The sequence below is a fragment of the Acipenser ruthenus genome, chromosome 8 (genome assembly GCF_902713425.1).
Source record: "Acipenser ruthenus chromosome 8, fAciRut3.2 maternal haplotype, whole genome shotgun sequence".
Taxonomy (NCBI): domain Eukaryota; kingdom Metazoa; phylum Chordata; class Actinopteri; order Acipenseriformes; family Acipenseridae; genus Acipenser; species Acipenser ruthenus.
Window position 1 is genome coordinate 15,532,356 of NC_081196.1, and position 16,804 is coordinate 15,549,159.

At 36.1% G+C, this 16,804-nt stretch overlaps 1 protein-coding gene across 27 annotated transcripts in view; it reads left to right on the forward strand.

Moving 5' to 3' along the window:
• The window catches only part of LOC117972866 (neurobeachin-like), a 355,091-nt gene that overhangs the window by 105,769 nt on the left and 232,518 nt on the right, over positions 1-16,804 (forward strand). For all 27 annotated transcript variants that reach the window (XM_059028569.1, XM_059028575.1, XM_059028571.1 and 24 more), the window contains exons 6-8: positions 460-586; positions 8,986-9,105; positions 10,964-11,110. In XM_059028569.1, coding sequence (XP_058884552.1) covers positions 460-586; positions 8,986-9,105; positions 10,964-11,110 — 394 coding nt within the window. The remainder of the gene's footprint in view (positions 1-459; positions 587-8,985; positions 9,106-10,963; positions 11,111-16,804) is intronic.

A 16,804-nucleotide genomic window follows, 5' to 3' on the forward strand; every position in this document is an offset into this window, starting at 1 on the left:
GTAGCGCCGTGTGCCTTGTCAATTATAGAACTGTTAGGACTCTAGAAAGTGATGTATACAGTATTTCAGCCAGCTTTATGTACCTAACATTTGTCACCTGTACCAGTGCAACTGGAAAAACGCTCCTCTCAATAGTTATGGCTCAATGCCCTCACTTGAAGTTATCAGTGCTCTATTTTGTCAATCATGGAGCATTAGGCAATCTGGGCATAATTAGTGGCAGTTCAGGCAGTGTTTGTTCAGTGTAAAGAAAGGAAGAACACATAATCTCTGATATTTCATACCCATAAAATTTTGCTTTTGTATCTATGTTGCTGTTTTCTTAGTTTAAGCAATAGTAATGGTTAAGATTGATTAAATGGATATTTAAAAACTCACTCAAATTAGAATGCTTTAATGATTTATACAAAACAGTTGGTCTAACTACAGTAATTGCTTTCTTTCTTTTTTTCTTCGTAGCTTTCGTACAAGCAAAGGGATTGGTTACTCTGCACATTTTGTTGGAAACTGTTTGATCGTCACATCCCTGAAGTCAAAAGGCAAAGGTTTTCAGCACTGCGTGAAATATGATTTCCAGCCTCGGAAAGTAAGAAACACTTTTATCATGATACCATATCGTATTTTGTTCTCACGTGTGTCTGCTTAGCAACCTGTTTGGGTGAAGTTGTAAAACTTATGTTAGAACCTGTAGATAGTTAGATGTGAAGTGAGTACTGTAGTTTGCTTTTTGCATTTGTGATGCTAATGTGTGTTAATATGTTCTTGTTTATTTTAAACACAAAAAAACTACGCTCCAAGGTAGATTTATGTATGAGCATTTATGATTTATTTCATTTTTATCATGTGTTCCTTATGTTTATGCTAATGGATATTCTACTGTATGTCCTCTGATACACCAATGTTTGCTTTTACTGTCTAAACTAGGGAAGAAGGCCTTTCTGCTTAGTTTAATATGTCTCAATATGGTTTTGTTACGTAGGCTGTGGCTCTATGCAATCAATTGGTTCTCCTTGGGGAGGTGTAATAGTTAACATGGAAAATAACCTGGAATTGTGTTTAACTAAGAAGCAGCTTTTTATTAAGGTGTTTCCGACTATGAAAACTTTGGTCCCCAGAACAGTAAATTCATGTCACTTGGTCCGACTGAAGGATGTTAAAAATCATGCATTCTGCTGTGTCAGTGTTCTTTCTATAATGAATGGTGAACAAATGGCAGCCACATTAAAGGCACAGTGAGTCATTCTCTGCTAGAAGTCTGCCAATGTAATGTTCAAATGTAGTATAAACATCTGGCAAATGGAAGTCTTTTAAATCAAGTAATATAAAGTGCAAACAGATATAAAAATGGTTTAACCTGGTATCTTTCAAATTATTAAAGATGCATTTTATATTTGGTCGAATCTACTATTTGGTAAAATATAAAAAGGACAGGATTTATTGTCATACTACTCATTTTTAAGACACTGAAAAGGACATTTGTTGAAGAAAAGCAAACCTTATCTGTGTCATATGTTGTCTGATTGGAGCAATATCTACGTTTAAAAATAAGCCGGGTCGCTTTGATAATTTTATTAATAAATCACTGTAGCGGGATTATGTTAAAGAATACATTATACAGTGCCTTGCATAAGTATTCAACCCCCTTGGACTTTTCCACATTTTGTAGTGTTACAACTTGGAATCAAAATGGATTTAATTGGGATTTTTACCATTTGATTTACACAACATACTTAAGACGTTGAAGGTGCAAAATATTTTTTATTGTGACACAAAAGTTAATTAAACAAAAAAAAAAAGACATTTGTTGGTTGCATAAGTATTCACCCCCCTGAGTCAATACTTGGTAGAAGCACCTTTGGCAGCAATTACAGCTGTGAGTCTTTTTGGGTAAGTCTCTACCAGCTTTGCACATCTGGATCCTGCAATTTTTGCCCATTCTTCTCGGCAAAATTGCTCAGTCTCTGTCAAGTTGGATAGGGACCATTGGTGAACAGCAATTTTCAAGTCTTGCCACAGATTCTCAATCGGATTGAGGTATGGGCTTTGACTGGGCCATTCTAAGACATTCAGGTTCTTGTTTTTAAACCACTCCAGTGTAGCTTTGGCTGTGTGTTTAGGGTCATTGTCCTGCTGGAAGGTGAACCTCTGCCCCAGTCCCAGGTCTCTTGCAGACTGAAACAGGTTTTCCTCTAGAATGTCCCTGTATTTGGCTCCATCCATCTTGCCCTCAATCCTGACCAGTTTCCCAGTCCCTGCCGATGAAAGCCATCCCCATAACATGATGCTGCCACCACCATGCTTCACCATGGGGATGGTGTTCTCAGGGTGATGAGCAGTGTTGGCTTTGCGCCACACATAGCGTTTTGCGCTAAGGCCAAAAAGTTCAATTTTGGTCTCATCAGACCAGAGAACCTTTTTCCACATGTTTGCTGTGTCTCCCACATGCCTTTTGGCAAAATCCAAACGGGATTTGATATGAGGTTTTTTCAGCAATGGTTTTCTTCTCGCCACTCTTCCATAAAGCCCAGCTTTGTGGAGCGTCCGGGTTATAGTTGTCCCATGGACGGTTTCTCCCATCTCAGCTGTGGATCTCTCCAGCTCCTTCAGAGTTACCATTGGCCTCTTGGTTGCTTCTCTGACTAATGCCCTCCTTACCTGGTCACTGAGTTTTGGTGGACGGCCTTCTCTAGGCAGAGTCACGGTTGTGCCATATTCATTCCATTTTTTAATAATGGATTTAACGGTGCTCCGGGGGATGTTCAAAGTTTGGGGTATTTTTTTATAACCCAACCCTGATTGGTGCTTCTCCAGAACTTTATCCCGGACTTGTTTTGATAGCTCCTTGGTCTTCATGATCCTGTTTGTTTAGATATGCTCTCTAACAAACTCTGGGGCCTTCCAGAAACAGGTTTATTTAATCTGAGATCATGTGACACTTTAATTGCACACAGGTGGACTCCATTCAACTAATTATGTGACTTCTGAAGGCAATTGGTTGCACCAGAGCTTATTTAGGAGTGTCACAGCAAAGGGGGGTGAATACTTATGCAATCAAGACTTTTCAGTTTTTTATTTGTAAATAATTTTGAAAAATATGTAGCTTTTTTCCCCACTTCGACATTATAGACTATTTTGTGTAGATCAGTGACAACAAATCCTAATTAAATCCATTTTAATTCCAGGTTGTAAAACTGCAAAATGTGGAAAAGTCCAAGGGGGGTGAATACTTATGCAAGGCACTGTATTGCTGCAATATGGAGAATATATGATACAGCAGGATAATCTTTTCTTAAAAAACAAACCAAACAAACATCTCTGATCTCCCTGAAATGTCTGTATTTGATTTCCCATTGCATCTTCTCAGGCTCATTTACGCTTGAAGCTTGGCTGATTTATTATGATGTACCTAAACTTATGGAGTGGAGGCCATTAGTAATAATGCTTGAATGGATTTCATAACCTCCTTTGAAAGAGAAAGATAATTCATTCATGCTTGCTTTCTCCCAGGGAATGGTCTCAAATGTTTAAATATGGTTTTGTTCCTTAGTGGTTGTATTTTTATTTTCTCCACCTTGTGACAACCTGTTTTCATGTATTTTTAGTCTAAAGCTTTTCGGTACATTGGCCTTGCCTGCCTTGACTGTTCCATGTCGAACTCATTTTGGTGTATTTTAACTAAATAGAAGCAGATCCTTATAAAATCACTACTAGTATTAAATGGTTCTCAAAAAACTCCTGCCGTAAAGCACAAACTCTGTTAATGTAATTAGGGCTTTTGATTTTCGGTTTTAACCGATAAAACCCAAGAAAACACACTCGATACAAAAAAAAATGAATCGGTGGATAGCCAATAAACACCGGAAAAACTGTGGAAATGGTTAATCTATTCACGTTGACTTTACCCTTTTCCCATTAAAAAAAAATAAAACCTACTACAAAAATAATAATAAATGCTGGGCAATGTCCCGCCTTCCTGACTTGTATCTGTCATTGATTCGTTCTGAATACTTTAAACCCGCCCCAACTACTGAGTGACAGCACATTCCTACATTTCTATTGGAGACTCCGCTTGTGAGATTTAAAACGAGATTACAATCAGGATGGAGGCTTGTTAGTGGGTTAAAGCTGTATTACAGTTAAGATACAGAGGATTTAAAACAAACTTGCAAATTGTGGAGAAATATAAAAAAATGCATAGACACACAAAAACCCCAGAAGAATGTGCCCGTGACCATAAGGATTTCGTTGGAAGACAGCAAAGGAAAGAAGGTACAACTGGAGTGTGTAAGTACTGTCGTGTTACTATACATATTGTGACAGGAAAAAAAAAAAAAACACCCAAGCATTTGGAAAGTAACCGAAAACAATAATTTCATACAGTATATAAAAAGCGAAAGGCCCGAAAAAAAACAAAAAATGATTTTGGGGTATCTCAAATAGATAAAAATAAGCACCGAAAAATGAAATTAATACAAACCGAAAAAACTTAATCAACAGGTACAGAATTGTGATAATAGCGCACATTGTTATATCATTAGACGAAAACTTCTGTTCATGAAATGTCACATTTTACATGTACATGTTGGGAATTCTGTTCTGTGAAATATCTGCCTGCAAGTGAGTTTCAGTCAGATTGGGCAAGACTTTGGGAGCATGTGCTCAGGTGTCAGGTTCTTTCGTATCCATGAGTGGAAGTTTCAAAAGAGATGACTAAGTGTTATTCTGGAGAACACACTTCTCTGCAGATTTCTCAGAAGGAAACAGAGCCAGTAATCATTGTGGAATGGTTGTGTATCCCTTTAGAATTCCAACAGCATGTTGAAGCACTGCCATCCTGCCTGCCCATGGTGGCCTTACATGTTACTCACAGTTTTACAGAAGGTGTTTCAAATGGGTTTTTTTCAGGAAAAACAACAAACCATATGTAAGCCTGCTTGATTTTGTAGCATTTGTTTAATGTAACATTGAACAAAATGTTATGCCTGAATGCCTTCAAATTGAATAGCAGTGATTTTTAGATAATTTTAGCCTATCTGGGTTTCTGTGATATCAGATGTTTTAGTCGGTTTAATGCAAAATCTTTATATAGCTGTGTCAGGATGTGGGTGGTAAGTAAATAAATGAAGGTCCAAACAGGAGGCATAAGTACAAGTAAAGGTCAGTTTTAATAAACACAATCCACCCCCTACACCAGCAATGGTATGGGGGTTTAAAACGGCAGGTCTTCAGGCTCAAACAAAAAGGTTAAACAAACAATAAAACACAGTCCATTAATCCCACAAGTGCACGGAAAAGTGCTCCGGGTGCAGAGGTAGTGGTGATCCAGGGTGTGTGTGCTGGCTCTGTGGCTGCAGCTCCCAAGCCACTACTCGCCTGCAACAACAAAATGACCAAAAGCGCAGCGCTCCGGCACGTTAGTTTCAGCATAAGGGGCTGTACTCACGTAGCTGCGTCCCCTTTGTACTGCTAAACTCCTCCCTGTGATCAGTGCGGCGCCACTCGCTATTCAAACGCCCCAAGCAACGCAGCTGATCACAATAGAGTTGTTCCGCAGTCTTACAGCTATGGCCTTTTCCGAAGATGTCCCACTTCCGGTTCCGTCCTACCATCCCTGTGAAGGCGTTCCACCAACCTTACTTAGCGCCCTTCCTGGTCGGGAGGTAGATTTGCAGCTCAGATTCCTTCTCTCCCATTCACAAGCTGGTAATTTCAGAAATTCTTCTTTGGGTTCATATTGTATCACTGTTGTTTATCTTTGTAGTGCTACACACTGTTAAAAATAGACATGATTAAATATACCTATCTGGCCTATCAAGTTATTTTGTGTGTGTGTGTGTGTTATCCCTTTGTAATTGCCCAAATAATTGCTGAATGCAAAGAGTTTCTTTCGTTTATGAAAAAATAAATAAAAAACACCACAAGAACAGCAGGGCAAGGAACTATGTTAGTCTGACGCATGGCAAATATTTATTGTAGGCTTTAGCAAGCTGTGGTCTAAATTTGATTCCATTGAAACTTGAATTTGGATGTTTTTCACAAAGCCCATAGAGACGGTTACACAAAGAAACTTTAACCAAAAATTATCCTGATGAAAATCTGTAATTAAAAAATCAATTGCCCTAAGTACACAAACATAGGAATTGCACAGGTTCAAAATGTGATCATAATCTTTGTGACTCACAAGAAAGCAGGTAGTACTTAGCTTTACATATTTTTCCAAGCATTCCATCTACCGAGAGATGCAGCTCAAGTCATTTTAACGTAAATTATATTTTATTACTAGTCCCCCAACACGTACATGTGTTTACTATTTATATTGAAAAATACATATTTGTGTCAAACGGGATTATGTTCTTGTAGGCCTGTTAGTTCAAGAGGTTAAATTTTAGCAACTACAAATAAATTGCAAGAAATACTTTGTGTTTTCTAATGCAATTTAGCTGTATTTATTTATTTTTGTGGTACGGAATTGTGCACAGATTTCCAAACTATGGGAATACAGTAACAATTTAAAACATTTTTTTTTCTGCCGTTTAACAATTAATTATATTTTTATTCAGTTGTGTGGTGCTGTCTTTCTGTAATAGAATTGCCCTTGATATACACTGATACTGCTAACCACATTGCATCAGAAAAGAACTTGAAATGTTTTAAACATATGAGAAAAATAACCGGAGCTTGCTGATGCTCCATTGCCTTCTATACTCTCTCTTGTGCTCTGGAATGGAAACGTGCTAACATTAGAGGATCCTTTTTCCCATCCAAAAGTAAAATATCGTGAACTGTGACAAAAATGACAATTTTGGGGCTACAGTTCTTTTTCAGGATGGCATGTGAATATTTCAAGCTGTATAAAAATATCATTTTTTTTTTTTTAAACAGATAAGAACTGCCGCTGCATCACAAAAATCAACTTTGGTGCATAGGATTAAAAACAATATCAAAATAATTTTTAAAAATACCTGCACGTCACATATAAAAAACTACTCTATTGGTTAAGAAACCAACAACAAAACGATGCCTTTCAGCTTAGCATTGCAATCATCAGGGTGCAAAGCAGACAAAGGATTTCATCGACAGATGGAATGCTATGAAAAACCAAAAAAGATAAAAAGGGTATGAAGTGCAACTTTTTCAAAATGGTTGGTTTAGTGGGTAAGACACTGTACATTTTGTTTGTTATTTTTGGTGAATATCTGTACTTTATAAATGACCTGTTCCAAACCACTGTATAACAATGTCCTGACAAACATAGACAATTCAGACTAGACTATGATCACATAGACTTCTGTATTGAAAATGAATGCTATGTTAAAGCCTTAATCCCAATTTGTATTCCATTTTGTGTACAATACGACGTGAAACTTTCACTGATTCTTAAACATAAACTCATCCCTGATTGATTCCCTGCTTTAAGCAGGGTTTATTAATAATAATAATAATAATAATAATAATAATAATAATAATAATAATAATAATAGTTGAGAATTTGTAAGATTAACATTTAAAGTTTTCAAAATAATAATAATAATTATTATTATTATTATTATTATTATTATTATTATTATTATTATTATTATTATTATTATTAGAATTATAGTATCATTCAAATGTACTCCTACAGTGCTTTTTGTTTATTTTATTTTTTTTGGTCCTGCAGTTAAGACTGGAAATCTTATGTGTGCGTATGGAAATGTGTTTACCAGCGTTGCCAAACAAAACAAAAATACAAAGTATTTATTTAAAAATACTTTTATTTTTCTAAATTATGACATGTCCTGAATTTTTGGAAGAGACGTGATAGGGGCATTGGAATCAGGTTTTGCAAACTGCCCGTGACTGGCAGCTGCAGACTCTGGTTTCGGTCGTACTGTCGGTGGATTCCGTTTCTCTTTTTGCAACAGTTACCGACGGCAACCAGGGAACGATAATAATGCTGCTGATGTCATCAAAAAGATATTAGTTCTTGAACAACTGTGTACCCATTCATAAAGTGCTTTGCGACAGTCGCCTGTATTCTCAGATTATTTTATGAATAGCAATATGGACGACTTTCATTAGTTTGAAATTGAATTCGTTTTATTACGGCAGCCGGCAAGTACTTTTATGAATAGGGCCCTCAATCCTTTGATGTAGTCATACTGTCCTCAATTGTATTTTGCTTTACAGAAAATATTATTTAACATCTCAGAAACTGTTGAAGTGATTAATGTAGGTCTTTTAGGTTTTCTTTGCCGTCTTCATTTATGAAATGTCACATTTTATATGTACATGTTGGGAATTCTGTTCTGTGAAATATCTCCCTGCAAGTGAGTTTCAGTCAGGATGGCAAGACTTTGGTAGCATGTGCTCAGTTGTCAGGTTCTTGCGTGTCCATGAGTGGAAGTTTCAATGGGTCATGGGTCATTCTGGAGAACACACTTCTCTGCAGATTTCTCAGAAGGAAACAGAGCCAGTAATCATTGTGGAATGGTTGTGTATCACTTTAGAATTCCAATAGCATGTTGAAGCACTGCCATCCTGCCTGCCCATGGTGGCCTTACATGTTACTCACAGTTTTACAGAAGGTGTTTCAAGTGGTTTTTGTTCAGGGGAAAACAAAAACTATATGTAAGCCTTTTTGTAGCACTTGTTTAATGTAACATTGAACAAAATGTTATGTCTGAATGCATTCAACTTGAATAGCAGTGATTTTTAGATCATTTTCCACAGTTAGTGACATAAAGTATGAAATTCAGACAACATTTTTCCTGTGCTTTTGCTAGCACTTATTAAATGGCTGAAAGGATAATCACAGCCCTTAAGAGAACAAGTGACCTAAAATTATATATACATACATACATGAAACAATATCTGTAAAATTGTAAGTGAGCTCAAGAAGTGAGAGAACTTTGCTTTTGTTAACGTGTACATCAATGAATCACAGGTTGGTGACATAATAAGCTGAATAATTTATGGTGATTTTATAACCCTTTCTTTTTTCAGTGGTATATGATCAGCATCGTTCACATTTACAACCGCTGGAGAAACAGTGAAATTCGGTGTTATGTAAATGGACAACTAGTTTCCTATGGCGACATGGCCTGGCATGTTAACACCAATGACGTAAGTGTCCCTGCAAATACTACTTGTATTTTAACTCTTTCTCAACAATGTATATATAATACTGTAAAAGCAAGGGCAAATAAGCTCCTGCTTTTGGTACTTCTTTTCAGCCAAGAGACGTACAGTAAAAAAAACCTCTTAATATAATCACTGTTTAATTGAATCTGTTGCATGTTGTAATTGAAAACTGCATTCCCTTTCCTCTTCAGTCAATACAAAACCTACCACTTTATGAATCAACCTTTTTATGTGATGAAATGTACAACATGACCACATTAACCCCTTTAAGGACTGTGATTGGGCTAAACAGAGGTATATCCCAATCGGTAATGGAATAACATTTCATACTTTAAGGGAACCAACCTTCACTGTTCTATATAAACCATATATTTTGTCAGCTGTATTCTAAGCATTAACTTTTTTTTTACTTGATTCTGATTTGTATTCATTTTGTATCCATTTCAAATAGATACTGTCCTTTTTGTTATACTGCCCAATTTATTTTTAAAAATTGCTTGCATAAACAAGTATGTCATTTGAGTATCAGTATGGGGAAAAGGTTAATGACCTTTTCCCCATAAATAGCAGCAACGCCCCCACAATATAATGGGAAATGTTTTTGCGTTATCCCACCGAGAAGTAAATCAATTTTCTTTTTGAAATGTATAATAGGACACAAACACAGGGTATCCACCACAACACTTTATTTTTGGTGTTTCACATGAAAAGTCCAAATTAATTTAATGTTATATTTTTATGTTTTTATGTGAATACCGTTAATGGAATTAATACTATACTGGAAGAAAAATAAATTCAAGTTATTAAGAGGTTTTAAATGTACAGTAGGCAGGGGGGTAGCTTATACACTGATGCAATTTATATAGCAGTGTTGCTTATATACCAGGGTAAATGATTATTTTAAGGGAAGCAAAAATTCATAATTTGCTACCTGAAATTAAACTTAATTATTTATTACTTAAGTACTTGAATGAAATTAATTCAACATGAAGAAAAAAAAATAAAACCGCTCCACATTTATTGCAAAAAATGATATATATATAATCTCATGGCTTTCTAATATAAAGTCAGAGCAGTGCTCTTAACATTGCCATATAGTATTTCAAAGTGAAGCTGAGTTACTGTTTGGTGATAAAGTACAAAAGGAGCTTAGGGCAATGTATGTGTGTATGTGAGATAGGCTTTACGAGAAACTGACAGGTTTCTCCTGAGAAAAATCAGGACTGTATACCATTTCTCATACTCCCGATCTGCAGTTGCAGACTTAATTTCACTGAATGTGAACAATAAATACTTACAATGTTATCTGAATGTTCCACTTCAGTGATCATTTACCATGTGAGCTTGGTGACTGGTGGAGGAGAATTAAATGGTTTATAATTAAACATTCATTTCTTTGGCAATGGGCGTTAATTACTGATAGGGCCATGTTTCTCAACCCTAGCCCTCAAGTAGCCTTGAATGTAGTTGGTTTTTTTTTTTTTTTACGTCCAAGACATTATACATAGGCAGGCTCTGAGACTTTAAATAGTCTAAAATTGTTTTTAAAAAAAGAGTGTTCTGGGTCTATGAGGACTTTGGTTGGCCTAATAGTGAATACACCAAGATTCTCAAGCTAGCTTAGTTGGCTCAAAGAGCATCTAAATAGGGTAATGACCTCACATAATCTGATTGGCTGATACATGGAATTTATAATTGCCTGTAGTAGTTCAAATTATGTTTAGGTTTCTGATGTTAGGATAGCTGTTATTTTTAATTGCCTGCTCTAAGTGTAGCTTTGGCATTTTCTAGGTGTGTGCTATAAATATATATGACCTGTTTTTTTTTCTCCTGATTGCAGAGCTATGATAAATGCTTCCTGGGTTCTTCTGAGACCGCTGATGCTAATAGAGTTTTCTGTGGTCAGCTAGGAGCAGTTTACGTGTTCAGTGAAGCACTCAATCCAGCACAGATATTTGCAATACATCAACTCGGACCTGGGTACAAGGTATGTTTAAGATCATAACTATAAAAGAATATGACGCATTGAGAAGTACTTCTGGTTAAATGATTTATCAAAGAATTTCAAAACTATTGATGCAATAAACAAACTGCAGAATAGATATGATATGTGCTCTTTTAGGTACTAATGCTGTGGATGGAAGTAAAATCACATGCAAGTTGATATCCAAAACCTCATAAAATCTGCTGCCTCTGCTTTTACTTAGGTGAGCTTTATACACAATGAAAAGGCACATGTAGTTCCAATTGCTTGAAATATTTTGCATCCCAAACCATACAGATTCTAATGCGGTTTCATTGCCCTTGACATCAGCCCCAAAAATGGCTTCTGTCTAACCCACAACACTACTTACAGTACATCATCCGTATTGTTGCAACAATTCAGTTTGGTTAATTCAATTGCATTGAGTAGTAGGTATTTTTTGGTTGTAGCAGGCTGTGCAATTCTAACAAAGTAACTGTATCTCCAAAATGTTTTATTAGTTGGACTTGGACCCCCAGGATATTTAGAATCTCTGATGTGTTTAGATGTAGTTGCTTGTTCTTGCAATTACCTCGTAGTACAGTTTGGCTGCAGCCTTACACTGAGAATATTCTTGAATAACTTTGCATTTTTACACAGAACTCAGCGGCCTAATAAGTTTATTCCTACATGGCATTTTGTTTTGCGACCTGGTTAGTGATGCTCAAAGGGAATGCTAATTTCTCTTAGCAGGTTGTGTTAGACTGAATACATTAATATTAATGTCCAGTGCCTGAGGCACCTTTGGAGCATTACATGGGTGACTTTATTTCCTGCCATTTGCTTGATTTGCCAATTCACAACTGCTGCTGCTTTTGGCATGAGCATAGGAACAGTGCAGTGTTCCCATTTGTCAATCAAAATATATAGCTGAGCCCAATTCATACCTTGCGTTACAAGGATACAGGTGATTAAAAACAGGTGAGGACAAGAACGTATTATGCAGAGCAGGTGCTCTCACTCTTTTTATGGTATAAGGACCTGTTCCCCACAATGCTATGTCTTGAGGGTATTTTCCTTATATATATATATATATATATATATATATATATATATATATATATATATATATATATATATATATATATATATATATATATATTATTACTCTGTAGAGTATTTCCAGTTAGATTTATATTAACAATTTAACTGTCATGCTTGGGAAAGACTTGAAAAGAGATTGTAATAGAAATATGTAAAAATTGTAATTTTTCAAGTGGCACCATAGTACCACATATGTCCTTTCCATGTGACATTTCAGGTTAATTAAATGGTGTATAAAATTGTTTGTTGAAGAAGGTATGCTAGGAGGCTGTGTGGTCCAGTGGTTAAAGAAAAGGGCTTGTAACCAGGAGGTCCCCGTTTCAAATCCCACCTCAGCCACTGACTCATTGTGTGACGCTGAGCAAGTCACTTAGCCTCCTTGTGCTCCATCTTTTGGGTGAGACGTAATTGTAAGTGACTCTGCAGCTGATGCATAGTTCACACACCCTAGTCTCTGTAAGTCGCCTTGGATAAAGGCGTCTGCTAAATAAACAAATAGTAATAATAATTTTTAGTTTTTTTTAATAGCGATGGTTTGCTTTTAAGTATTAGAAAAAACTCTGAATTCTGAAGTAAACAACACAGTCTATTACTAACGTACAGGATGTTTATCTCTTTATACACTTCACAAATCATTGCTTAAATAAACTGCAGTAAGTTAATCACGGTAGCACTAAAATGAGGCGTTGGCACTTTAAAATAAGTGGTGATGGGGGGTAATTGCTCCCCACTAATATAGAATATGTTTGTATAATGTGTTCTTTTAATACTTACTGTGAATATTATGTTGTTACTTATCTCAGCGGTTTATTCATAATTTACAAGACTGAGCGATTCCTAAAAGCATCTCTGATCTCAATATGTCATTTTTTATCTTCTTATTATAGTGAGTATGCAAAGATATTTTCTGAACAATAGGTTACTCCCAAATATGTACCATTTTTAATGTATATACAATAATCTTTATTTTTAAAACAAAAAACTACAAACCAGAATTTTATATTGTGTTTGATGGTCTCCATTATATTATAGAATGGATGAAGCAGTTGTGATGATCCCATTTAAAGGACATAGGGCAAACAATAAATAAATCATACCTAATATGAATTTGATGAAGTAGATCACATGTCTTCCTATAAGACACACAAATTATGGGAAACTTAACATTTAATGTTATTGTTTTCTTGCAAATAATGAACAAAACACCAGGCAAATGCTGTTATAAGATTTTTAGTCACATAATACATGCTGAAAACAAATGAGTCTCAGGAAAAGCAGCAATTACTTACAGAGAAGACAAATACAGTAAGAGCGACTCAAAGCCCCAAAAGCCGTTTGTCTCCTCCTCAGCAATCAATCAGCCAACACTGTTTTCCTGTGACTCAAATGTTTTAAATGTAACTACAGTTATCATGTGATTCGCACCGTAAGTGTAAGATTGATCTTTAATTGTTCATTAATTGCTATTGAAAATGATAGTCACTGAATGTATACCTTCTGGTTTAAGTGGTTAGGTTAGGTGCAGATTTCCAAGTTAAATGTAATGTCATTATTAATTGTTATTAGCCAATAAATTACTGTGTGCGGTTATTGAGATGTTTAAGTTTAAAGATTCATTTAAGTAGACCTAATGAAGAACTCTTGAAGCATTATTAAAAACAAATGCATGGTTCACTCAACAGATCATTGTCATTTGTCTTCTGCTACACCTACTGTAAGAAAAAAAAAGAAGAATGAGCTTTTAACGTCTGCCATTATCTAAGCTAAGAAACTGTAGTTTGCTTGACAATTTATAGTCATTAGCATTTATGAAAGTTAAATTTAGGAATGTTGTTACAGAGAAGGATGACACAAGGTGACAGGTCCTTTCGAAATGCAATAAACTTTAAATTGAGTCTAATCTGAACTATTATTATTATTATTATTATTATTATTATTATTATTATTATTATTTATTTCTTAGCAGACGCCCTTATCCGGGGCGACTTACAATTGTTACAAGATATTACATTATTTTTTACATACAGTTACCCATTTATACAGTTGGGTTTTCTACTGGAGCAATCTAGGTAAAGTACCTTGCTCAGGGGTACAGCAGCAGTGTCCCCACCGGGGATTGAACCCACGACCCTCCGGTCAAGAGTCCAGATCCCTAACCACTACTCCACACTGCTGCTAATGTCAGAGGCTTATGTTTTCGATTTATGTTTTCACAAAATAGAACAATGTAGACAGTCCCAGCTTGTTAGACCCTAAAACCCTAAAGTTATTTCATTCTCCTGAATAAACCTGACATTGACACTGTAAAATGAGTCATAATGGTGATTTGTATGATTTGTTGACATCTGGATAGTTTTTAAATTAACCTGATATTATATCTTATTACATTCAAATATTCACATCAAGCTGAAGGAAAACTAAGGCATGCTTGTAAATGACAAGGGCATATCAAAGACATGCCAATTCAGGAGAGTTAAATAGCATGGGTTGGTTCCAAGTTGTCAAGGTCGAAACCAAGCATTATAAAAATAAAGAAAACTTTCTTGTTAAAATTGACTATGTATAAGGTTACATCCTACAGTTATAAAACATCTTTCTTTCTAATGACTGCTACCTCAAGGCCAGTCAAACAATATTTTTTACTTTATCCTGTATACTGTGCAGCTCAATGAAAGTAGCCAAGAACAGAAATATTCCAGTGTAATATATACAGACATGCTCAAATTTGTTGGTACCCTTACAGCTCATTGAAATAATGCTTCATTCCTCCTGAAAAGTGATGAAATTAAAAGCTATTTTATCATGTATACTTGCATGCCTTTGGTATGTCATAGAATAAAGCAAAGAAGCTGTGAAAAGAGATGAATTATTGCTTATTCTACAAAGATATTCTAAAATGGCCTGGACACATTTGTTGGTACCCCTTAGAAAAGATAATAAATAATTGGATTATAGTGATATTTCAAACTAATTAGTTTCTTTAATTAGTATCACACATGTCTCCAATCTTGTAATCAGTCATTCAGCCTATTTAAATGGAGAAAAGTGGTCACTGTGCTGTTTGGCATCATTGTGTGCACCACACTGAACATGGGCCAGAGAAAGCAAAGGAGAGAGTTGTCTGAGGAGATCAGAAAGAAATTAATAGACAAGCATGGTAAAGGTAAAGGCTACAAGACCATCTCCAAGCAGCTTGATGTTCCTGCGACAACAGTTGCAAATATTATTAAGAAGTTTAAGGTCCATGGAACTGTAGCCAACCTCCCTGGGCGCGGCCGCAAGAGGAAAATCAACCTCAGATTGAACAGAAGGATAGTGCGAATAGTCGAAAAAGAACCAAGGATAACTGCCATAGAGATACAAGCTGAACTCCAAGGTGAAGGTACGTCAGTTTCTGATCGCACCATCCATCGCTTTTTGAGCGAAAGTGGGCTCCATGGAAGAAGACCCAGGAGGACTCCACTTTTGAAAGAAAAACATAAAAAAGCCAGACTGGAATTTGCTAAAATGCATATTGACAAGCCACAATCCTTCTGGGAGAATGTCCTTTGGACAGATGAGTCAAAACTGGAGCTTTTTGGAAAGTCACATCAGCTCTATGTTCACAGACGAAAAAATGAAGCTTTCAAAGAAAAGAACACCATACCTACAGTGAAACATGGAGGAGGCTCGGTTATGTTTTGGGGCTGCTTTGCTGCGCCTGGCACAGGGTGCCTTGAATCTGTGCAGGGCACAATGAAATCTCAAGACTATCAAGGCATTCTGGAGCGAAACGTACTGCCCAGTGTCAGAAAGCTCTGTCTCAGTCGCAGGTCATGGGTCCTCCAACAGGATAATGACCCAAAACATACAGCTAAAAGCACCCAAGAATGGATAAGAACAAAACATTGGACTATTCTGAAGTGGCCTTCTATGAGTCCTGATCTGAATCCTATCGAACATCTATGGAAAGAGCTGAAACTTGCAGTCTGGAGAAGGCACCCATCAAACGTGAGACAGCTGGAGCAGTTTGCTCAGGAAGAGTGGGCCAAACTACCTGTTAACAGGTGCAGAAGTCTCATTGAGAGCTACAGAAAACGTTTGATTGCAGTGATTGCCTCTAAAGGTTATGCAACAAAATATTAGGTTAGCGGTCCCATCATTTTTGTCCATGCCATTTTCATTTGTTTTATTATTTACAATATTATGTTGAATAAAAAATCAAAAGCAAAGTCTGATTTCTATTAAATGTGGAATAAACAATGGTGGATGCCAATTACTTTTGTCAGTTTCAAGTTATTTCAGAGAAAATTGTGCATTCTTTGTTTTTTGTGGAGGGGTACCAACAAATTTGAGCACGTCTGTAGCACTTGAATTTGGCACACTTAAACAACTGACAATCCAGCAAGCGCTGGCTGTACATATTAACATATATTCTTACCTTCCCTAGCAGTGACCAAAAAAGGCATTGTCTCATTTAAGCCTTTTATTTTAGTAATCTTTCAGATAAAAAAATCTATTTTTTTTCAGTAAAAGGGGCCAGTTGTTTAAATACATTCCTTTTTTTCCCCATTGTGAATGAGATAGCCACCTTGCATAAACAAAAATGTTCAGTACCTTTGGTAACCGGCTAAT